At 39.0% G+C, this 26,753-nt stretch overlaps 1 protein-coding gene across 1 annotated transcript in view; it reads left to right on the top strand.

Annotated features, from left to right (window-relative positions):
• Window positions 1–21,879, top strand: part of LOC145985417 (uncharacterized) — a 39,512-nt gene extending 17,633 nt beyond the window's left edge. The window contains exon 3 of the mRNA XM_083119416.1: window positions 16,259–21,879. Coding sequence (XP_082975542.1) covers window positions 16,259–16,912 — 654 coding nt within the window. The 3' untranslated portion in view covers window positions 16,913–21,879. The remainder of the gene's footprint in view (window positions 1–16,258) is intronic.
• Window positions 21,880–26,753: the final 4,874 nt, after the last annotated feature.

The following is a 26,753-nucleotide window of genomic DNA, read 5'->3' as shown; positions in this document are numbered from 1 at the left end:
AGCAGATGAAATCATAGGCGTAACTTGGCGGGGGGAAGAGGGGTACTTGTCCCTCCTCACCAAATTTCATGTTTATTGAAATTTACAAGTTAGTGCTACTTCTATTAACCTCCTGGTACCTGAGAACCAAACGAGTAGATTTTATAATTTTGGAAATTTAACTGTTATCAAAATAGTCCTGCATGAAGTTTTTATGGACTTGGAAACTTTTTTATTCTGTTCCCCCCCCCCCCCAAGTTAAGCTCCACGTTCGATTCTGCCCCCAAAGTTACGCCAATGACAAACTCCATACTTTACAAACGGTAACCTATCAGAACATCACACAATCCAAAGCGAATGTAGTGTATTTGTGCGTGTGTGCGGAGTAGCGGGATTTTTCGTGTAGCGTGATGTCTGCGGCTTCTTTCATTTTGTTAATTCTGTTTCACTTATCATCTTGTCAACTTTCGTTCCTCAAATAAAAAGAAAAGTACTTTTGCGGGTGTTTTTAATTTGTAGGAAGAATCTCTTTACAATGGCCAGGGGGCACCGAAATCACTTTATTGCTGGTTCAACACGTCTGTTGCACGCAACGCACATGGAGGCGATAACATCAGTGTTGCATCTTAGTTCGAAATGCCAAGTGTTTCGAAACTAATTCGCGTAGGAATGCCGCCTCTCTTGTTCATTCTCAGTTAGAACTGTGCCTCAGGTAGAGAGAATTTAATTTGCTTACAGCAAACGGAACTTTCCATTAACAAAGGCTGGAGGAGGATGGTTGAGAGGGCCTTCTTTGTCTTTCTTATGATACTGAAATAACTCAAAGCTTATGATACTGTATATGAGAAGGCGAGATGCTATTTTTTCCCTTGAAAACGTAAGCGAGAGCGAATGTGGCTACGCCAATCGGCTAGCGGTCCAGGTACAGATGAATGCAGATGATTGGTTCCTTGACTCACGTGCTCTCTACGCAACTTTACAGATCTTGGCGGGAAAGAGAACTTAACCATTAAGATTATTTTAAGGCGCGTGTCTTTTTCCACGAAACGATGCCATCTCGCGGCCGAAATTTGAATTTCCAGCGCTGAGGGCATAGCGTTAACACCGATATGACAAAGTGATTTGATGCAGAAATAATTGTTCCTTTAATTTCATAATAAGGGTTGATCTACGTTCAGTTTTGTGTCTTTGGCATGGAGGCTAACACCCGACATCATTAGTTTCATATCCTGTTATAAATTGGATTTTTCTGTATTCAGGACTTTTTCAAATAATAAATAAATAAATAAATATCCCCTCTTAAATACGCCAGTGCATGAACCTTATTTAAAAAGAGAAATTTGCAAACATCCTTAATCTAGTAACAGTGACGGCGATTGGGCTCCAAAACTGGAACACTAGGTGTCAACACTAGGCGAGGGGGACAAGGAAAGTTCACTTTCCCTTTCTAGACAGGGTTTAGCATAGTGCGGGGGCTAAAGTGGCAAAAAGTTGGGGGGGGGACTGATCCCCACGCCCTCTTAATCGCTGCCACTGTCTAATACTGAAAAATTCATTTATAAATAACTAGTCTATAGTCTGCATTTATTTTAAGAACAATCCAACCGTCTTTTAACCGGTTGGGAAATGCAACACTGCAGCCAACCTTTGCTTGCGTGCAGACCGAAGAGGCTTCAATGGCGGATGGTGCAAGGGTAAAAAATAAATATAAAAAAAAGAGTAAGAATTCTGTTGGAAAATTTTGCCAGCATTTTTGCCTTCGCATCTCATTGGTTATTCATGTCTCGTAGGCAGAGCTCACTCGACCAGATCATGCACCGGATTATTCTCTTCGATCTGTTCGATTCGACTCCGCCCTCCCACTCCCCCTCAAGACTGATATGTGTACTTTCTTCTTTAATACAAGTCCCTTTCCCCCAACCCTTCTCTTCAGAACAGTCTCTGCTTCGTTACGTTTGGCATCACGTGATTCTTTGGATATTTGATTCGCAGAGTTCCCATTAGAAATCCGCACGTGCGAAAAATTTCCTTGCGCTTAGTGTTATTATGTCTTTTCAAATTGTTCCTCAATGTACGAGGATGTATTTATAATTATAGTGTTTGCAAGAGTCAAATAAATGCATGATACTCCAAACTAACATGCAAGATGTAACCATTCGCGTTAATAAATGTAACCATTTACCCCAACATCTTATAACCTTTAACCCAATCGCTTTGTAATCCAGGAGTCGCGGGTTCCATATATAATTGTTGCGCATTAAAGTCTTGCACTTGTGACGTAACAGCCCGTGAGGGGCAGTGCCTACATACCGACTGCAGGCCTCATCCAACCAGTTACGGGGTGACGTGTGGTCAGCACGTGTGTTGTAAGTTTTGTATGACTGGGTTACGCTACTCATTCGTAGCTTCCCAATTTCCTCACGAAGGTGGGTGACCCACCGGTCTCATACACAGGCCGAAATATCAGGAGAAAAGTTGTTACGCTTCCCCCAAGAGACTCGAACCTGCACGCGTCCTGTAGCTGGAGCCCAAAGTTTGGGCCTTAGACCGCACCTCACGTCCACGGTATGCTAAGTTTAAAATGTGGTCTATCTCGCCATGCTGAAGTGTCTGGATTTTTAAAAAAATGTATTGAAGAGAAAGGGATCTTTTCAGGTAACGGTTTGGGATTAAAAATTGAAATCAGCAATCATATTTTTATTATTAACCCATCTCCCCACTCTTATAGAGTCTCTGGACTTGGACCTATAACCAGAATAATTCTGGTTTGGGAAGGTTTACGCAGGGTGAAAATGGTCAGCAATGCCGGTAAAGGTATTTATTATTACTTTTTTTTTAATATCCTGATCTAGAATTGTTCAACATTCTGAGAAATGTGTCTGGTTTTACTCTCAATTTCTTTGACTGGGGTTGACGTCATATGTATCGAAATACAACTAGCCCTGAAAAATGATACATACATTGATATTACCTAACGCTCTACGTACAGCAGCACTTAAAAGCCACTCTCGGCGTCCATGATACCACAGGGTCGCAGGAACCAAGAACTTGCATAAGAAGAATTAATGGATATAAAAAAAAAGAAAGGTAAACTAGTTTCGCGATGATGCCTGAACTAGATCTCCAATTTCTTTGAAAGTGACACTATCGTCATTTCGATCTTGTATTGACATTCTAAGCTCTCGCTAAACCAGGTGTCGGTTGGCTTTGATCGCCGTTCGGACACAAGAGCCGTGAGTCAACAGCGAGGCAAACTATGCTAATCGAAAGGGAGAAAGAGTCGAAGGACGCAGGGTGGCTGGTCCATTGCTTAGTCATGGGGAGCCGCACAGATCATAATTCGCGCTCTTTTTTGCCTTCCTCGAGCACGTCTTAATTAGCTGGACTGCCGAGATGGCAGACGTGACGTGAGAGTGAAAGTGTGGTTCTCCGAAAGGGCACAGATTCACAGATTGTTCTCCGCAAGCTGTATAGGTTTGTCCACCTTGCATATGGGTTGCTGTGACGTCTTCACCCTCTCTGACTTTGGATCTATGACCTGGAATATAAGGGGTGACCAGGCACGTATCTAGAAATACATTTCGGGGGGGAGGTCGGACCAAGTGTCTCAATAATAATAATAATATAATTAGAATAATTATTTTTAATTAAATTAAAATAATAATAAGATTTAAATATGTAAATTAATTAATATTGTATTGTTATTATGGCATGAATAGGGATAGATATAACAGCACGTATTCATTATCTAGCTTACGTGTACTTAATATCGCCAAAATTTGTATATAAACAACTGCCCTGGTAAGGAAATTAAAATGTCAAATAGATAAAAGAAGTGAGTCCTCCTCCGTGACTGTGCGGTCTAAGGTGCTGTGCTTTAGGCTCCGACTGCGGGACGACATGGCTTCAAGTCCGCCTGGGTTCAGTCTCTGGGTTTTCGGCCTGCGTATAGGACCGGTGGCAACCCACCATCGTAAGGAAATTGAGGAGCTACGAATGAGTAGCGTAACCCGGTCACGGATATATCCTATAACGGCTGGGGGTTCGACGTGCTGACCGCCCTTCACCCCGTTACCGGTTGAAGATCTCCACGCCTCTAGGTAGGATTATGGGAAGGAGACTGGCAGTTGGGAGATAGGCCAAGGCCCTTCACACAGAAAACTAAATGCATCATATGGATTGATGCACCAGAATGCATCGATTGATGCACTAAAATTTATTTTATGGCTTCTTCAAAGAATCAGATTCACATTTGATGCATTTGGGTGCATTCTTGTATGTCGTCAAAATGTATGTGATGATTTCTTTCAGTCAAGATGCACTTCAATGCATCAGTTGATGCGTTTTGATGCACCAGAATGCATCTTTTTATGATGCATTTAAACGTTTCGTCTGAGCTACTTAAGTGCATCATCGAAAAAGATGCAGTAAGGTGCATCAAAACTCATCAACTGATGATGCATTGAAGTGCATCTCGACTGAAAGAAATCATCAATTGAATCAAATGATGCACTTTAATGTTTCTTTGACGACATACAAAAATGCACCCAAATGCATCAAATGTGAATCTGATTCTTTGAAGAAACCATAAAACACACTTTAGTGCATCAATTGATACATTCTGGCGCATCAATCCATATGATGCATTTAGTTCTCTTAGTGTATTGGCTGTGCTGTAGAGCCGCAGGTTTTATTATTATTATATTATTAGATAAAGAATTGATATTTATTGAATAACAAAAAATGAGTTAGATCCAATTGACGAAAAGTAAAGTTCCTGATTTATATTTTATGCATTGTGCATAAATCTTTGGAACTGTCCTTCAAAGCCGCATGATCCCAATTCCTTGCTTTCCAATACATTCGGCGGAAATGAATAACCATCGATTATGTAACGAATTCGAAACACGTATATTTTGATAATTTAATTTTAGTACTTGGTCAGTCTTTCGGGGTGTGTGCGCACCCACTCTTAAATACTATCTTGGGGGGTGAACGTGAACCTTTCCAAAGACACTCAAATGTCAAGCTCCCTTGCACGTAGGACACCTGGAAGACATTTTGCAGATTAGTGACTATCTACCACACGTCACTCTCCGGACCATGTCTGTGTTGTGTATCCATACATCGCAGATTGTACTTAAGGTGTCGAGTTGACTTCAAAAGGCATGCACCACATAATCATGCATTATTTATTTCTCAGCATAAAGTGGAGTTAATATTTCATAACAACCTCCATATTAAGAAACAACACAATCTGGTAAAAGTAGCTTTCCATTTTTTCAGGTATTATGTACTGTACTGTCCATTTAATGCCTGATCGACCTCAGCGCCCCACACGACACTGGTGTGAAGTATTCGAACGATACTTACTGATCAGTAGACCCAGGATATTTATATCAAAGTACAAAATATGTACATAAATATGTAACAATAATTGATAAAATATGTACCTAAATATGTATTATCAAAGGGATATATAGCTAAATATGCAGTATCAAAGAATATATAATATTAATAACAATCGAGTATACAAGCAATTTCAAGAATTCTGCTAGATATTTATTTTATTTGAACACATTCAACATAATTTTAAGGACATAAGTTGTTCAAATTAAAGTTTATACCAAATTTATGAACTGAAAATGGCACAGCAGTGTGTACATATTTAAGAAACCAATTTTGTCAACTATTAATTACTTTTCACATCGCAAGTCATTGTATAATATGTAAGTGTGTAAGAGCGATCTGTAACTTTCGAAACAAATTGTAAAAAGAAGCATCTACAGAAAGAACAATAGAATGAAAATACATAGCTAATTTTTGTACTTTTTGTACAAGTGGACATATTGTGTAAAACATAGGAAAAAATTATCGAGATAGGAAAACTTACCGAAATATGTTGTTTTATGTAATCTAGAAAGGAATAGAATATGTAAATACATACAAATCCGAGCTCTACTGATCAGGTTATTTCATAGGGATGGCACAGAGACGAGACGAGACTTGTCAGTTTCTCGGTCTCGTCTCGAGTCTGAAAAAATATCACATAAACAACACAAACGTTCACAGCTATAGAGGTCATTAAGGTCGGCCAATAACTTTCCTTGACAAAGTTTTTTCTTTCACACCTCTTCGACGCTACGAGCCTTCAAGCTTCGAGTTACGGGATTTTTATCCTAAATGTATGCAACCACACAGTACAGTTTCACAGTTGCCATTAATGGATTGACTCTGCAATTACAGAAACAGAATGTATGACGTACGTAATAAATAAGCAGGTAGATATACGCTTAGTTTGTCAAAGAAGTCGTACAGCAAATTTGGTCTATGTATTTTTTAATTTTATTTTTTAAATATGACAGTCTCAGGAACTAAATTTTGATCGCGTCTCTACAGGGTGATTCAAAAGTCCCTTAACATACCCCATAAAATGTAAAGGATGTAGGATGGGTACAGTTGGTCATGATATATACAGGTTAGTCATAGGGGCAATCATATTGGTGTGTTCTAAGCGGACTTCCGCCATATTCAATTCAAATGTAGGGCCTCCCCGATGGCGCAGTGGTTGCGTCGCCGCCTTGTAATCAAGGGATCCCGGATTCGATACCCGGTGGAGGCACAAGTGGTTCGGATCCACTTTAAACTGTAGGTCCAGTCCCGATTAGCCTTACTGTGCATAAAGTGGACTTAAAACACCAACCCAACAACAACAACTCAACTCAAATGTTTTATTTGGGCAGGGGGTGATGTGATATATCAAATCAGGTTAGAATTTCACGAGAAATGCAATGGTGAAGGTTTTTTCAACCTATCTTTCTCCCAGGGGAACCAATGACATTTGCCCCAGCCAAGTTGCCTGCTTGTTATCAGGAGGTCTGGTTTCGATTCTCCACATTCGAGTTCATAGGATCAATTAACATCACGTTTCACAAGGAGGGTCCTGAAAACACTTCCTTTCTCACTCGCTTATGGAGCAAAGTTTCCCTTAGCTCAGTTTGTTCTGTGAGGAAGTGAGAAAGCAAGTGTTTTCGTGGTTTTGTGATGGTAGGTGGCTTGTAAGGGGGATCTGATTCACTAAAATTTGGAGAATAGAAGCTAGAGGTCTTGATAACAAGAACACAGCGCTAGCCAATCGAAGAGGTTGTATGTACGTACATAGCGACAGAAATTCCATCACAACTTCTTTTTGTCAAACACGAACCGGGTCGGTGCCAAAGAAAATAATTGACCATGAGGTAGCTGCTAGGTTACCGTGTTGTAAAGTTATGTTTATAGGATGATCAGCACAGGAAACTAATGATGGGTCATTAAGACTCTGGGAGGAGGTTTGTAAATGCCGATTAATATTTTTTCTCTCTCTCTATCCTGCTACCTCATCGTAATTAGCTCTCTTCCATATTTTTTCTTCTCCATCTTCTCTTCGCAAGAAAGAATCGAGACGTTTTTGATGGCTCTATTTAACGCTTGCCGCATCTTAAGGGTTTTCTGCGTTTGTACATAGCACAATGTTTCCACATCTACGTAGAAAATATGCCAAGACCCAGAATAATAGACATAACGTTTCCACCTTTGCCTATAGAATAAGACGGCCCCCGTGGCGGAGTGGTTAGCACATCGCGCTACGACGCCAGGAGTTCCGGGTTCGAATCCCGGCCTGAGCATGGATGTTTGTGAGTGTCCATTCATCAATTTTCATCATATCATCACTAATATCCATCTTGGCAAATTAGCCAAAAGGTGGCACAAAAAGCGGAGTAAAGTAAAGCAAATTAATCAAACAATGAAGCCTATAGAATATGTCCAAATCCAGAATAATGGACACAATGTGTCCCCCTCTGCATGAAAAATATGTCCAGATCCAGAATAGTCGACAAAGTGTTTCCACATCTGCATTGAAAATATATCCAGATTCACAATAATCGACAGAATGTTTCCACCTGTACTAGATGCAAACTTTTAAAACACGCTGCACAGAATGTGGTGGCAAGTACAGCACGTTGTGCGGCTCTGTGTGATGCACCTCACGTGCAAAAAGTAGGCGGAAGTAAATAGGCACGTGCCCGAACATGTCAAAGCCACCAAAAATCGACTAACGAAGGTAATTCACAGACAAGAGAGGCAGGAAAAAAGGTAATCCCGCCACGTCCTCCCACCTGCCCGTTTCTTGGGAGCGAGCACAAAGCATCCCAGTATGCTGCAACTGAATACCTGGACGCTACGAGGTGAATTTATCGAATGAAAATATTTCTTTGTAAAGGGGAGGGGGACGCTCTCCCCGACGCAACTAAAGCGAGCGTTGACACGGGGACTTCTTTCGCTGTCTTTGGCATTGCTCTCGGGGGGACGGGGGGGCGGAGGACAATGGGGGAGGGGGCTCCCATTATCTCTTGGCTGGCTCTGTGTCAATTACGTACCTGCGTGGCCAAACAGTGCTCTTTTGAGTTGGCCGAATGATCTGGGGGAGGAGAGGGGGTGGTATGCGTTGATCTGACATCAGGAACGCTTTGCTTCAGTTTCTCAGAAGCAAGAGTATTTCAGATGGCACGAAGCGCGTGCGACTTGTAAAAATACATATTACGTGGACTGTAAAGTGGTTACAAGGGTTCCCGGGTTCAATCCCCGGTTAATTCGGATCCCACATTGAACCGCAGATCCATTCCTGATTAGCCTACCTGAGCATAAAGTACGTATGTCTGTATGATGTGCATAGAGTTGACAGATTGTTCTGAGAAATGGTTTTCGAGGCGCCTATTTGTCCTGGTTATCAGAAAATGTGATTTTTGAAATTGAAAACCTGGCCATGTAAAATGTAAAACATTAAAATTAACTATTATTCATAAAGTGTTACATGTTTGTGCTCTTCTCAGCTTAACGATTTTATTGTTGGCAAATGGCAATATTTTGTGTAGGCTATGTTCATTCCTTCAATATGTTATTTGAAAATACAACTCATAGGGAATATCTATTCCTTTCTTTTACATAGCGACGGTTCTAGAAAAATAACCCTTTTTGTCCGAGACAGATGCTCGGTTCTATAGAGACAGAATCTGGGAAACTTAGATTTACATAACGTCTCTTTGTAATCAAAGGTTTCTGATGGACCCCACTTTAAACTTTTGATCCAGTGCCGATTAGCTTATTTAAGCATAAAATTGACTCCATGGCGGAGTGGTTAGCACGTCGCGCTACGCGACCACCGGCCCCAGCTTCGAATCCAGGCCTGGGGACCCTTCATCAATGTCATCATATCACTCATCCTCATCTTCGTGATTAGACCAAAGTGGCTTAAAATCTACGCTAAATAACAAAAATCAAATCAGATCAAATTAAAAATATATTTTCAAAGTTTGAATTATCAAGTAATAAACTACACTCGAACGTTAAGTCTACGTCTCGTTCGATTTCACAGACTTAAGTCTCGTCACCAACCAACCACCAGTTATGTAACTACTTTCCAGTAGCAGCGATGATGATGACGATTTTCGAATGAGTTTAATTTATAACCAGGGAACGCATTTATATGTATTAAAACTGTGCTAAATATGTAAATATATATTTAGTTATTTTCACCAAAATATGGAGTTAAATATGGACCTAAAATTGTAACAAAAAATATACGTTTTTAATAACATAGGACAGTACACGAGCTTCATGAAATACAGTACGCTTACATTGACATTAATTGTAAAACAAGACAAAATGTGTTCACATTTTCTGTTTCCAAAACAATGATAAACAAAATTTTGTTGTATGTGTTCGAACGTGAATTTTCTTCTGTTGTCTCTTAAGATGAATTTATGTTGACTAAAACAGCGTTCAATATCGCAAAAAGTAGAAGGTGTACATTTCAAATTTGTAAGTTATTCGCAAGAAATTCACCCAACCTTTTCGGTCACTCGGGGACATGTAGTTATCGCGCGAATATGGAGTATATGTTGACAAATGTTCTGAAGTATGGGAATAATACGTAGAAATAACTAAAATATGTAAAATATGAACCAGAACCTAATATGGACAATAAAAACTGAATTTTTGGAGTGTACATGCCATGATACGCAAAGAGAATACAAAAAATAACAGATATCAGCTTCATACATAAATGTGTATTTACATAGCTTTAACCATATGTTATTATATATTAACTAACTTTTTCATAACCTGTTCATAACCATAGAAGATAAGGTCCCCGTGCCATGAAGGCACATTTAGGGGATGTGAGGCTAGTTGATTTGAGGCTGGGTGAGCCCCACGGCTGCTTTATGCGGGGATAAGGCCAGAAAAATTGCTACCTTAGATCACTCACCCCGAGAATCGAACCCGGGTCTCCCGCGTGGCAGTCAGACGCCCTACCGCACATAGAACATTTTGGTTTGCCATTTCCGTGATCACGTGCTTTTTCTTGTCGACATCACCCTCGTACGCCTGTAACTCAGTAAGAAGCTTGCAGCCGGCGACAGAATGGCGATTGTTCTGTCAAAGTCCGGACAGGAAAACGTCGCGCCGTACCCGAAGATCTGGGCGAGCGATTGAGGAAACTTCGCACGTAGCTCAGGCAATGCGTTCTACCAGGTCAAAGCAGCGGGGAAAGAGCCATTAATTGTCGAATTCTTATGTCACAACAGGCGCCGTTTCGTAAGTCTGTCGTTCCCCGCACGCTAAGCTGGTTCGACCGCCGCTTTTTCGGATCAAAAGTCGAAAGCCGTTTGTCCTGAAGAGGCGGACAGTTAATTGGATAGAGACGTTACAAGTCCGGGCTTTCCGACCACACAATTGACTGTTGACTGAGGATGGAGACGCTAAAGCCTTGTGTTTCTTTGGACTCTGTTTTAAACTTGTGTAGCATTACGGAAATATCTGGAAACTCCCACAAGATGTATAGTGTGTGTACATTAATTTTTACCTCTTTCTTTCCTTATCAGTTTTGCATTCTCCAGTATATAAATATCCACAAATATGTAAAATAGTGCAACTTCCAATACACGCTAAAATTCGTTGCACATGTGAACTTACATTCTTAAATGCATTGGTAACATTTTGTTTGTTTTAAGTTCACTTTATGCGCAGACAGACTAACTGGTATTTGACCTACAGTTTAAAGTGGGGTTCGAATCAGTACGTGCCTACACCGGTATCGAACCAGGGACCCTTTGATTTGAAGGGGACGTTACCAATTCGCCATTGGGGAGTGCTGCATTGATAACATTAAATAAGTTGAAGAAACACTAGGAAGTAGCCATTAAAAGTTATATTTTACAAACATTACACATTTTTTTTAAAACAAGGAAATAAATTTACATTGCTCATCTTTACCGCCGTCGTGGTCGATTGCGTTGAATGGTCGCCACCAAAAATTCCAAGTTCGAGTCCCGAAAGTCCTTTTCAGTGTGGCTTCAACAATTTCATTTAATCACCATTCATTGTCACCATCGCGATTAGCCTGAGAATGAGATTAGCGACATTCCACACTGCTAGTTTTAAACAGTTTGGAAGAGCGGAATTTGATGGAGATTTTTGTGACGAAGTGGTTGTCTAACTGCTAGGGGTTTGAAAAGCTGATGGTAAGAGGCTTGTAGGAAGCCCACTTGTTGGGTAACGTTATAATATGAGGACTACATAATTTATTACTGACGGTGTTTTAAAGGTAGCCTATTGATTGATTGGATGTTTGAAGTCCACTTTATGCACAGTAAGGCTAATCGGGACTGGACCTACAGCTTAAAGTGGGATCCGAACCACTATGTGCCCCCACCGGGAATCGAACCTGGGATCCCTTGATTACAAGGCGACAACGCTACCACTGCGCCATCAGGGAGGCCTAAAGGTAGCCTATTATTATGTCAACAAATGTTGGCGCATTCTTCATACGTGTACTACGTACCATTATACTGCATGTGTTAGTGGGGACTTTGTTAAAAATATCCTCCCCAACTGTGAACACAGTTGCCCTTGTAATCAAGGGGTTCCAGATTCTGTCCCTGGTGGAAAAACACTGCACAATGGTTCAGATCCAACTTTAAGCTGCGGGTACAGTCGTGATCAGCCTATCTGAACATAATGTTGACGTGAAACTGATTGTTGCAAAGAACTCTGGTCCAGAACAGAAGTTATCATCATAGAATTCCTTCTTCATTATCTCTTCGATTTAATTTCTGTCATTAGAAGTGGGATCAATTTTCGTAATTCGGTAAGTTTTCGGTTCTGTGCTGAGGTGAGAAATTGCTGACCGATTCGAAGAGCGTGAAGTGAGTCCATGCTTTATTTCCTCTTGAGTTCTCTATTGTTGGTTCGTTAGAGAATTGACTGTATGAGAAGGAAGCTAACATCGCTTTCCGATGACGTAAATGAACCACCATGCGTAGCTGACAGAAGTTTTGGTCTGCGCATGCACCTGAAGTGATTAAAATTAGCCGCTGTTGAATTTAGATGTTCGCGCATTATTTCACTAAATTCACCGAGAATGCTGATTTCTGCAGGAATTTTACTTATTTGTAATCAAGTATCCGTCATAATGGACGATAGAATTGTTAAATTTGAATTCCGAAAGAAAGAGACAATCTTGATTGGTTTCTTTGCCACATTTGGCTCATCGCGATGTATGAGCGATATTGTGATGAAGTTGATGAAAGAACACTCGCAAAGGAACTTCCATGCCAAGCTGGGATTCGAACCCGGGACCCCTGCCGTCATGGCACTATGCTAACCACTCCACCACGGAGGTCGGCTTCTTTCTATCATGAAACTTTAATTTTAACATCCTTTAGATTTTAATATTTAAATGCGACAAGAAAAAGTTCTTAACTTTCTCCCGTCATCTTGTAATCAAGGAGTCCCGGATGCGATACACGGTGATCCCACTTTAAAATGTAAATCCTGTCCCGATTAGCCGATCTGTGCATAAAGTGAACTTCAAGTTCAAACTCTTTATTTTGAACAGTGCCCAGGACTACTACGTCGTTGTCTCTTATGTCCACCGTTACTTCCAGGCCGAAATAAGAATTAAAACGAGCGCCCCTCTTTTTCCTGGCGGTGCCAATTCATTTGCGGTGTCAACGACCGTGGAATTATACGCTGGGCCCATTAACGCAGCTCTCAGTGGCCACTACGAAGCCATTAACGCCTCGGTTCTTGGGGACGCAGTGGACGGCTTTCATGCAAATGACTGCGGTCACGAGTTCCTGTCCCGCCAACCGAGCAGCAACATTTTCCACGGCGCCATATCGTAAGATTTCATAATGCATGAAGATTCTTTAAAAATACCTGTACCGTATGAATGTGGAACAATATAGTCTCGCCCTATTCTATCATTTTTCCCATCGTAGAGTAATCGACGACGAGCATGAGTGATGATTAAATGAAGGTACAATCACAAAGAGCATCCATACCAGGGCGGGACTCGAACCCGGCAACTTCGGTGGCGAGATCGAAAGACAACCACTTAACGAATTCGGCCACCGATCAGGTATTAACGGATTGCCATACTTGTTGTTATCGTGATCATTATCGTTTATTATTATTATTATTTCATTTTATAATTTTAAGTCGAATACTTGAATACGTGTGAGGTATTTTGTTAAGCAGGGGTAGAAAAATACAGGGTGCCCAGTCGCCATGGCGCCTGAATTTTGAAATTAGATTATATTTTTATTTCGAGTTCCCTTATCGAAAGTTCCCTTACCTTATTTTCTTAAATAACGAGTACAATATGTGTTTTTTTGTTTGTGTGTTTCCTGTATCACGTGTGTAATTGAATCAGAACAATAAACATGCCATCATAAAATTTTGCACTGTTGCTAACTGAATTTTAAAATCTGCAACGATATATTTGAATGTATTGCATAGTTATTTATGCTGTTACCAGTTAAGCCTTCTTTAGAAAGGTCACTTTTAATTACTTTTAATCCAATCTTGTATTAATTAATAAATTTAATGTTTTAAGATCACATTTCATAGTTTATCTTAGTTGGATTCATAGATTTCTTAGCCTGTATTTGCAAAAATAAAAAATGCTAGCGCCTGAAATATTTTTAGCTTTGTTTTTCCCTGGTGTTAAGCAACTCATAGTCACTTGGTAAATATTAGGTCACTTTAGAAACTGTCAAGCTACTGTGCATGAAAGCTCAAAATAACTTCCTTACATGTAAATATGAGGAATATTTGAAATGTGTTAAATTTACAAAGTTAGCATAAAAATAAGTATATAAATACAGAAAATGGTTTCATTTAACATTGATCAACACTAGACAAAATTTCCTAAACAGTAACAATGATGGTGCACTGGCAAAAATTCTGGTGCTAATTTAAATGATGTGATCTAATTGTAGAAACAGTTGATGTGGTACTATATCTGGCCATTGCTGTGTTCAACACTAAGGAACTTTTGCATTTATTAAAGAAAGAAAAATGGTTGTTGTAGTCTAGCCAGTTCTCGGTAACGTGTTTATGAACACGAGCCTCCTAATCTGAAAATGTGCGAACGCTCTACTGTAATAATAGTTTACTTTTGGCTTGACTTCAAAGCCAGCTGTTGGCAAATTGAACCAGTAAACAGTCTGTACGCTTGCCCCTTGCACTTATAATTGATTGGAAATTACATGCACTGTGCAGATTATCATCATTAAAGGTTTCTTATTTTGAATATGCAGTTTACTCGGTGAACAACCGCCAATTGAAAACTTGGCATGCCTTGCAACGTACCTGCATTTTTTGCTGCTCTCTTTTCGGAGACAAATTGGCTTACTCAAGCTGCATAAACATTTTGCTCACTCCTTGACATTTGTTTCTTAATCCAGAATGTTCAGATGGTTGCCATTTTCGAGATGACGATCTGGTGTATGTGTATCCTTTTAAGATACCTTAGTAGGGTGGGATGCATAAGTATTTCTAGCAGAATGTCCATCACCGTGTTTAGTCTGTTTAAGACCTTCAAACAAAACACCAAACAAGTTTCTGACAACCTCTGCACCAATACACTTTTACACCAGTACACTTATCATTCCATAAAAACCCGGCAAGATAAAAATTAATGAAAATAATCATGGACCATTTGCCAAACAATACTTGTTCGTCCTAATGTTATGCTTTGTTGGCGTTTTCTTTTCAATTCTTGAACCTTACCTTGCGTAAAACAGTGGATAGTAGCCACTGTTTACAGTTATTTTGCAACTGTACCTTCATTTACAAATACCTGGTTTCCAGATGATGGATGACCGAAAATTCATATTTAATTATATCTCAAAGTATTAATCATAAAATCGTCCGATTTTTCATATTTGAGGTAAACATTGCAAGTTTATCATTATAGCTGTTTACTTTTCACATACTCAGTGACAATTGCTACTTCGCAAATGAGTTTCCCCTCTATTCCCTACATTCAGACGTAGTCAACGCACATCCTCTTCTTCTCCAAAAAGTATGAAACACACACACACACCTACTGGCATTGCGTCAGATATGGGAAACCCAAGTTTACTTTCATAAAATAGAAAGATATGATGTTCAAACTTTAGATATGTAGTGACAGTTGGTCAAGTTATATCAGATGGTTATTAATTTATATGTTTGATCACACATGTAAGTACCGTACATCAGTTTTTCAATTTTAGGTCCCTTTTTAAACTTATTTCACCTTCCCACTGAAGACCTCTTGAGATTGAGACATAGGGCTGAAGCCTTTCCAAACATTTCCTCCATCCAGGGATGCATACAGATTATATTTTTTGTGATAATAAAAAGAAGTAAGGTTGATTTTCCAAGAGAGTTACACCCGGTGGAAGCACGCGGTGGTTCGGATCCCACTTTAAACTGTAGGCCCAGTCCCGATTAGCCTTACTGTGCATAAAGTGGACTTAAAACAACAATTCAATTCAACTCAATCCAACAGAATTACATTGAAAGAAGGAAGAGGAGTCATAATGGTAATGCCATCGCCTTGCAATAAGCTGGTCTTTGGTTCGATCCCTGAGATGGAGGCACAGTGGAACTGATCCCAATTGAAACAGTTGGTGCAGTCCCAAATAAGCATCTGAGTATGAAGTGGACTTTTAACAAACTTTGTCTTTGTCCAACTTTTGTGAAAATAAAGTACCTGGAGGCGATAGATTAGCTGCTCATATCGTTGAATGTGAGAATAAGGAAAGCCGGTGGGCAATACCAAACTTATATCGCATATAAAACGTTATCTGTCATTCGTTTATTGTGGAACAGAATATTTCTTCATGTTCCTCTCTGCCCTGCCTTCAGAGGTGATTGATTGATTGATTTCCTTTTCTTCTTTCAGAAAACCTTCAAGAGCGAGTGCATCTTCAACGAGCAGATCACAGAGAACTACCGCAACACCTACTCGTCCGTGGAACACTCCACCTCCAACAGGAAGTATTTCGCAGCCGTCAACAGCAAGGGGAAGGTACGAAAGGCAGCTCTGAAGACTTCGAGCAACAAGACCAGGACGCTGCTGGGGAAGATGGCCAAGTACACGCAGTTCCTGCCGGTGGTCATCAAGGAGGACAGACGGGACGAGCTCCTGAAGAAGTTGCTGGACAGGACCGAGGCGGGAGACCCTCACAGGATACGCCATCAGAACCATCAGCTGTGTCAACACGGAAGCGAGGAGGCCCTCTCTGTTGAGGACCCCGACGACAGAGACAGGCCATCCTGCAGGAAGAGAAAGCCTAAAAAAAAGAAGAAACGAAAGAAGTGTAAGGAGGGGGAAGATGAGGACAAGGAAGAGTGCCAAAAGAGAAGGAGGAAGGGAAAGAACTCCAGACACAAGAAAAACAGAGGCGATAGAAGTGGTAGTGATAGTGTGATCGACAATAACCGTAACGGCAATAACACTAGTAGTAGTAGTGATCATCCCAAAGATCGAACACATGGCAGCCAAAGAGAAAGACAATCGTTGTCGACTGCGACGAGACATACGGACGCGGGCTGACTAGTGCGGGGAGGGGCCTGTGTGGTGTTGCTACTCTTCGGCGCGGTGATACTATGTAGCAGATCCAACGGGATTCCGACGGGAGCTTGAATCGAACCCACGATCCGTCACTTGGAGGGGATTTACCATGTTTAGAGGCCCCTACAGATCTCTACTTCAGCATCGGCGCACAATGAAAACTGAAAAGAAGTACTGAGCAAAACGTAAGAACATGCAGATATTTTTTCTGTCATATATTGTCAGTTGTGTATAGCTGTATATATATATGTGTAAAAGTCCTTTTCTCTTTTCGTAGATAGAGCTGACTCGAACAATCAGATGTGTTTAGTAACGAAAATATTTATTTTTAATTATTTATTTTTTTAGAATACTTATTTGCGTAGGGTTCATCTCCACAGTTGCCCCTCCCCGCGACAAAGTTATCCCCCTTAATGGAACACAAAAAGTATCTAGTCTTGTTGCAGTTACGTCGTAATAACTGTCGAACTTATAAAAATGGTGCCATGAATTTATATTGTAATCCATACAAGAAGTGGTGCTTTTTTGACAAAAATGTTCATGTTGTGAAAGACTGTTACCCTTTCTGCATCGTACAGATAGCAGGTGCATGTCTTCATGTGGACTACAATCAGTGTTATGTCAAAATAGAATGTCTAAAGTTGAAAATAGAGAGAGAGAAATGGTGAACGAAGAGGGAGAAGAGCTGATAAAATAGATAAAAACTACAGATTTGGGTTTCTGTTACCTAATACCATGAAGCTTACACGTACTGAAACAGCAATGCGAACAAAGTAATTCTGATGTTAATGAATTTATCTCTTTCCGAGCAGAGGTGAATTATCTTTCTTATGTTTTCATTGGAACTAAGCATTACTAATCTAACAACTTACTGCAAGAGTTGACCTATAATTTCAAGCTACAATCACCACATTCTATAAAAGAAAGGAGAATGCATTAAAAAAAATTAATGTTTCTTAGCTCGCAATAGTAACATGCAACGAAGACATTTCCAATCATATTGCGAAATGTTGAGCTGTTTATATAGTTCTTAAAACTTATTATATCACTGTAAGTAAACTTTCCTTTATATGTACATAAGACCTAAAGAAAAAGATTAAGCAGATGGTGGCATATTGATGATTTTGAATCACAGTGTCAGAGCAAGTCAAAGATGGTTGACAAAGGAATTTTTAAGTTGTTTTAGGTATTTTGATGTATTTTTTATCTATTTGCCAAAATATCATCTTAGCACAATCCTTTCCTTATCAACGTTGCGGGTATTGGCTCCTTAGTTCAACTCAAACAACCTAGATGTTATGTAAGCATAGGGATGCTTTAGTAATTGTACCAGAAGTGTGAAGAGGGTGACATGTGTATCTCTCACAATCCACCTGATCAGTGGTTTTGGCATCTCAGAATTTTCTTGTTTCAAACACATGATTAGTTCTACATGTTCCAGTAACTTACAGTATATCTTTGAGCAAGCTTTATGTTTTGACAAGCCGGTACGTGCATGTGCGAATTAACATTCATGTAGTAACTTCACGCAACAAAATTTTGGCAAGTCAAAATTGTGTATTTTTGTTCCGCCTCGATTGACCTAACTTATTCATGCAACCAGTGCGAATCATAGAAATGTAATACTGGCCGATTATTACTGTTTTTTTGGGATCACCATTCAGCAATAGTGCCATCTTCTTCCTCTGCAACCAAATGCACCGTGCATATACATTCTTCAATTTTGTAATCAGCTATAACTTAACCTAAGTCCATGGTTTCATCGACATGGGAGCACATTACCCTATACAACATCTTCTGAATTAATACTAATATGCTAATTTTCAGTTTAGAGTGTTTATGTCAGTAAATAGTTCCCTTCATCAGCAGTGCTGTCAACGCTCAACGATTTGAAGCAGTGAGATTTAATAATCCACCCTTCGTGATGACCTTTAATTGTGTTTATTCATTGTTTGCTAATTTACACTTCACAACATGTAAGGATCTTGTCTAGTTTACTATGTATGAATTGAAATGTGTTTACTATATGTGCCATAAATAAATATGCTTTAACCAAACAGAGATTGCAACCTCTGATCAGGTAACTTTCACACTATCGCACCAGCAGACCTTGGTCTGTCTAGAAAATATGCAATTGTAAAGTTAAGTGATACAATAGATATGCATATGATGTGTTTGAGCTAGAATATTTAGTGTACACTTTATTTTTTTTTTGAGACATACATCTGTTGTTAACATACAGTCTTATTATTCGTTCCAACGTAAATGTGTGGCGACACTATACACTATACCCATGCATATGTTGAAAGAATGCATTCCTTGTTATACGTCCAGGTTCTGAAATAATGACAAACAGCTGTTACGCAAATCCTGAGCCCGACAGTAATATATTATGGTAGAATGACTGGTACACCATCACTTAAGACAGTTCTTTCAGAGGTTTGTATGTGGTGTGAGAAACAAAGGATAAGATAGGGCAATAAGGGTTTGAGTGACACTTTCCTTCTGCACGTACTTCCATTATACCATGAGAAATATATTGCTTTTACTGTCATAGTACCTTGAGATAACATATGGACCACGCATATTTTTGGTACCAAGTAGGGAGAGATTGTTTTTCTTGAATCAAGACAAACAACTGAGAATGTGTAGTCAAAACTCGTAAGACATCGTTTTTCCTTGTACCAAATCAATGTAGTAGGCCTTATTACATCTGTTCCAAAATAATTATGTACCGGTAACATATTTAGAATCTCAGAACTTGTATGTCTTTCTTTGTACAGCCTGATGACGAACACCTAACTCTTTCTTATGTGCAAATAAGATCTATGATATCCAATTCCGAACTGGTCCAAAAAGGTAAAATTAACATAGGTGCGTGCGTCTGTTCTGGATATTCAACAAAGACGGTTACATGAAGTCACTTGGAGGAGTTTGATTTTCTGAGGAATAATTGCATAATTTTAACAGTTTGATGCACTTAACCTCATACATTTGCTTTAACATACAATTAATTATCCTTAGAAAACCTTGTTTGCAAAAGAGACATTCCAAGAACGTCGGTTTGTGCAAATTTACAAGGCCCTCCAAGTTATGTCACACGAAAATCCCGAACATCACAAGTTCGTACATTCATTGTAGACTACTGAAGACAACATTCACATTATTTGCGCAACGAATTTAGGTTTTTCTGCATTTGCTTTGAGGTGGTCATCGTGCTGTGCAAAGAATAAAGAGCATGTCAGATCAACCTTCGAAAGTTAACGGGCAAGTTTTTACTCACTTAATCTGCTGAGCTGTTTCAGTGACAACACATGTTGTTTCATTATGTAAGTCTAACACGTTTTATTTGAAATTGAAGTAGAAAAGACTGAACTTATTGCTGTTTTAATTCTCTGTTAAGGATATAGAATCTCAAAACTTAGATGTGGCTTTAGAGAAGCGAAAATAGCAATGCAAAAATCTCCTGTATACATGGTTGAATGTAACTTTGTATTTAGGGAGAAATTGAGCGATTTCACATCTTATGTGTGCACGTGTAATGAAAGTATTTTATGTATGTTTGCTGTTAATGTAAAATTGTGAGTTCGGTACTCCTCGAGCCAGTGAGAGTGGGACATATAGCCCTAAATTTGTAATTGCCTACGTGTAACTAAACAAATAATGTTAATACTCTAATCGTTAACAAGGTACAATAATGTTTTTTATACTTTTTAAAAACAAGTAACTGTGCTCGTTTCATGGTTGCTGGTCAAATGTTTCTCTAAAGAGAAACACTCTAATACAACGACTGTAATTTTAATAAAATTTTCGTTCCACTTGAGAACTGTAAAACCCAGATTTTGTACAAGTGTGTGAGACAGGATAGAATACCTAGCAACAACACAATTGTATAATTTTGCTGTCTAGAAGTCTGCTCAGAAAGTACTGTATAAAACCCTTCTTCGTTCATTATAATTTCAGTTCTATTTGATATATATGTATATATATATACACACACACATATGTTGGTTTGACTACATTTTAATGGCTTCGTCACATATTTTTTAATCTTTTCGTCAGATATTTCAAATAAGTTTAAGTAAAAACAGTTTCGTCTAGTGATTCATTCGAAGTTCATATTAGGTTTTAGATTAAGGCAATTCCAAAACAATTGACCCTTCACAATTTTCTTTGATGATAATGTGCAAGCTCACTACATCAATGAATTTTATGGTTTAACGATTATCTAATAATGAAATCAATTATCACAGCTTCGTAAACGACGTTTGCACACGATATGAACTTGAAACGAGCAATTTATTTTACTAATTTAAAATAACCTGCAAACATCAAGAGGAATGTTTAGAGAACGACTTGTTCTGCACATTTGTCATCTTGCGTCACATATTTTTATTAATGTTTTCATCATTGTATATGCCACTCTGAACAAAATATTTTCTGTCATTAGTACCACTATATCCAAAGGAAGATTGGTTTTCTTCAATATTTGTGGAATATTAAAAGAACGAAATGAAAAAGCGTGAGGTATAGACAGAAGTATTTCCTATGGCACTTTTAAAAATAACCCAAGTGGGTCTCTAGTACTTTCTGAAGCAGTTGACAAGAAGAAATCTTACTCTGTAGACATTCTGTAATATCATGATCAGTATTATGTAACGTTGCTATGTTCAGCATCCATCTGTATAATTAGAAAATTACCAATGGTGATGTACGTTACACTATTATTCAGTCTTAGCCTCTTTATATTACTTGTATGTGAGTGCGTGTGTGTGTGCAGAAACAAAATGTTGAGGAGAGATCTTCTTCTTCTTCCTTTGGGGTCTGTCCAAGGCATCCAGGAAGTAAACGAGATACCTCTGTTGGCACTGGCATGGAAAAAAAAGTGAGAGAGTAAAAGATTGCTTACACTTCACGTAGAGTATTTTACTGCATTTAGATGATGTACAACTAGCTGTTAATAAACATTCTTAATTCGTATTGAAGTGGTTTTTCTATCTTGTAGCTAGTCTTCCGCTCCTTTTTTTTTATTTAAGAGATAAGTAGTCTTTGATTCCAGAGCATTGCTTCTTGATATATAAACACATTAGTGATAGACTGTGTCTTAAGTAAACAATCAAATCAAAGCAAACGTAGTACTTAACCTTTTTAAACTGTATTCTTTACACAACAAACTAAGATAATAATGATCAAGAAGAATGTAAGTTAATACTAGAACCTGTTATCGAAACAAATATCGAAAGCATTCAATTGATAACAATGATAAGTAGCTGAACATTATGAAGGTACATTGCACAATGGTTCAGATCATACTTTAAACTCTAGGACAAATCCTGATTAGCCCTTCTGAGCATGAATGGATTTATAACAAAATTTCGGCACTAGGAATTTCCAGAGGACAAATTCTAGCTGTCGGCTCTAGAGTACAGTAAATTATTTAGCATACATTCCAGTTCCATATTATATGTAGACTTATAAGGGCCTCCCCGATGGCGTAGTGGTAACTTCATCGCATTTTAATCAAGGGGTCCCGGGTTCCATACCCGGTGGAGGCACATGGCACAATTGTTCTGATCCCACTTTAAACTGTAGGTTCAGTCCAGATTAGTCTATCTGTGCATAAAGTGGACTTAAAACAACAAATCTCGAACAATTTGTAGGCTTATGTATTACACTTCTTCCTCTGCATAAGGTGCAATTTTATACATAGGTAATGAAACATATTTTTATGCACTCGCATACCTAAGAAGTCGTGTTAAAAACAAATTTGCTTGCATGAATTGTGACGTATGTACAATTACTTTTCGTCCCTAGAATTTTAGGCTACTCAATTTGGGTTTTATTTTTCCATAGGACGAAATAGTCAGGTTCATTATCTTTAATCTACAGCTTACTCCACAGAACCGACCTAAAGTCTAGTCATGAACTACCACAATCTGGCCACAATATATATCTGTCAGAAAGTTTCCAAATATTTGGCAACAATCTGAAACTTTATTGATTCTGCCGTTTGGTCTCGCCTAACACCGAAGGAATGAATAATGTGTTGAAAACACGCTTGAAAAAATAAACCGACAATGCTTAGATTCATCGCCTAACGTTTGTGTAGGTTCGGCACCATGATAATCGCGGCTTAATTCGTCTCGTATCCAAGTCGTTGTGCATTGTTTGAGGTCCAGAAGCTTGTCTTTCAACAGTTCTGCATCGTATCACGTCAGTTGTTTGTTGGCCTCGCTGTAAACTTTGAGATTCTCGACCTCCGAGTTAGCATTTATATGGTGCTACCTGAAATTCAGTGCTGAAGATGTTGCTGTATCATTGCATGAAAAATAGAAACAAATCGTCATACTGATCATACTGGTCGAATATCGAATACGTGGATTTTTTAAAATGAAGCATCGCAAAACTACTTGACGACGGCAGAAGGGAGCACAGAACAGCCCTACTGCCATCTTCAAGGGAGACAAACTTTTTAATCATACGAATTTTACTAGAAATTTTCACAGATATTCAGGTTACTAATAGGGGCTCTGATCTCCTACCCCGCAGAATTTCGTCCCTTTCGCCAAACTTCTGTTGTTTTTTTCTGGTCAAGTTGCTGAGTATTGAAGGATGATGCCGACCTCGGTGATGGAGTGGTTACAGGGGCGGCTCAAGATAAAATTTTCACCCGGGCGAGGTGGAATTTTGGCGACCCCTATCTTCTACCCTAGTCCTCCTACTTTTCACCTTACTCCAATAAGAAAACATGACCATTTTATATATTTACGGTTTTAATGACGAAAAATAATATCCTTATTTTAAAAAATATTTTGTTACTGTTAAATAACATGTATATTGTAGGTATGTTTTAATACTTGCATAGCGACATCAAAATAACAGTAATCTCTTTACCTTAAATTGCTACGTGATTTCGCAATATACTTATTCTGTTTTATATCAGTAATTTCAATTAATTCTTGTCAACAATAAATCCAACTCTTTTAAAATAAATAGCCACGCACCCGGTTGGCGCACATAGTGGTTCGGATCCCACTTTAAACTGAAGTTCCAGTCCAGATTATTCCTTGTGTGCATAAAATTAACTTAAAAATAAAGTCAAACCAATAGCCACGTTTACGTAATCAGAAGAAGTTTTTGGCGCTGTCAAGAGGGACGTTCTGTTTAGCGCCTCCCGAGGACGGCGCCCCGGGCAGTCGCTCCTCCCTTACGCCTCTAAGTAGTTACATAGCGCTCTATGAAGTCAGTCTGCCACTTTTGTCTAATCGCGGAGATGATGATGTATGGTGGTTGTATGACATGGATTAACGATAACCACAAATATATCTAGGGTGTTCGGGACAAGTCACGTAAGTCACAAACTGCGATTTTGTGTTTCTTTTCATTTAAGTCACATTAAATCGATTTAAAAAAATATTACAATTTTAAATTGGGCATGTGTAATCATTCTAAACAGTGATCCAACATGTATATCATGTCTGTAATGTTTGCTATTAAAAGGATAAACATTAACTGTACTTTGCATTTTTGGTACTTTTCCCGAACAGCCTAGATAATGTGCTAAGAACACAACACACGAACTCCACAGGTAATTGTTCTGGGTGCAGGAGCTAGAGCTTCTTTCGCCTGCAAGAATGCCATAATCTATCTTCCTCGTCAAAACTTGCGAACTAAAGTTACGATGAGTTTGCATTCTCTTCTTGCAAATTACTCAGCAACTTGGATCTGAATGGAGTAAAAATGGAAATCTGTTTATGACGAGACTCGAAAATTTCCTTTTATGAATTGTGTTGAATCACTCCATGCTGTATGCATCATTTCCCTTCCAAGAATTTTCATCTCCGTCCAAAACGCGGAGCCACTCTAACTTTAATAGAAAACGATATATCAGGAAAACCAATGACACCATGCTCCGAAGATCATTTTCTTGAGTGCTCCCATTTGTTTTCCCATTAGCTTCTCTCTTCTTGCAGGAACTGTGCCAGCGAAGAGATGATACTCCGAAAATAAGTGAACTGGAAAGAACAGAACACTATCTTCACTTTGTGTTATGCGACTTCTAAAAGAAATGTGATCAATTTAGGTGTAAAAAAGCATTGCTTCAGTTTTCTCTTTTACTCCGATGCTTGTAATGTTTTGATAATTTAAGATATTCCAAAGTGTATCTTTACATGTGACAACTGCTCGGAATTCCTACCGAAAATAGGGAACAGTGGCAAGCAATGAGTTCCAGAGAGGGGTAGCAGAAGAATCCACCACCCACCCTCCAGACACGCCCTACGCCTATAGGTATATGCAGTGTTCGCCACTAGTAGCGCCTAACGCAAATGGATAGATATACTACATACTGAAATACACATACACATGAGAAAAAACAAAAGAAGTGAAAACAAACACTCATTTTCACAACAAACTTGCAAAAGAGGTTATACGCATAAAGAGACACGACTGAGCTTGGTTTTTGTCATTTAGCGTTGCTTTTCTGCCACTTTGGGGTAATCGTTTTGATGGCTGATGGAATTGATGAAGGAACCTCACAAAGAACATCCATGAACAGGCCGGGATTCAAACCCAGGACCTCTGGCGTCATAGAGCGCTGTGCCACGGATATCGACGATTCTGCTTGGTGTTACTGAGGTTCAATACATATTAGGATGATAAAAATATGTATTAACACGATTAAGGATAAAATAAAGTCAAGGATTGGCGAGATGTGGGAGGAAAATAAAGAAGCAAAATAAGAATAGTTGTTGTTATCAAGTTTGTTGACGGGTGGGAATATGAGTGTTACATTAATTTATTGTATTTCACTAAGAAATTTTCATATCAGTGGCAGGCGTGATTAAGTTATTGAAACAGAACTAGCATGTATGCAACAAACATATTCAACATAAATTTCCCCTTACATGTAACATATACACAGCTTTACCTGTAAAACAGTAAGCTTAGCAATATTGTCACCAATAAGATGTATATCAGAGGCTCTCATTCGTGAAAAATGTTATACCCTAACCGTGGCCCCTAAGCCAGTGAACAGGTGCAAGAAAGGGAAGTATGTCCTAATCAACTGATTTAACCTCGTCAATATCCGAACGAGTCATTCTCGTGTCCCTGGCACAATTGGCTCTTAGTAAACACATGGTTTTAAGTTCTTACTCAGATTACTTGGCAATGACCAATGTTCTATCAGTCATGTTTATGCCTTCCTTCCTTTGAATGTCAATTACATTGCAGCAGCAACTGCTTTTCTTATTTTCCCCGGGCAATTTTCAAACTAGGCTAACTTCACGGAAAATTACTCTTATGATGAAAACGAAGTAAAGAACAACTACAAAAATCCGGATGTATTCAGGAGCAGCACCCATGCCGCACAGACAGTGCAGCTCCCCCCCCTCCCTTCCCACCCAACCCCACACAAAACAATTAGTAGGAAGTCACGTTATGTTGTGTTTCTTTTGCTTAGTTTCTTCAATTTCATTAACACATTCCACTCCAGTACACCACGTTTCAATGTCATCCAACTTCGTAACTGATGGGAAATTTTCAGATTCTATAAGGTCTGAAATTCTGTTCGGTTAATGAACAGGGGTATAATAACACTCCTGCAACCTTCACGGTGCGGGGGGGGGGGGGGTGAAATGCTACTTTTTAAAATTATTTTTCCTAGTATCAGTCAATAAATTTTACAACGATAAACTATAGAACATTTATCGCCACAAACAGAAAATAAATAACAAAATTAGTAAAAAACTTTCATTTGGCAAATAGTTCGCACCCACACTGATTACGTCACCGAAATGTAGTTGACGGCAAGAAAATGCAC

This window comes from Lepisma saccharinum, chromosome 3 (assembly GCF_977018435.1).
Source record: "Lepisma saccharinum chromosome 3, izLepSacc3.1, whole genome shotgun sequence".
Lineage (NCBI taxonomy): Eukaryota > Metazoa > Arthropoda > Insecta > Zygentoma > Lepismatidae > Lepisma > Lepisma saccharinum.
This window is presented reverse-complemented; position numbering and strand designations above follow the sequence as displayed.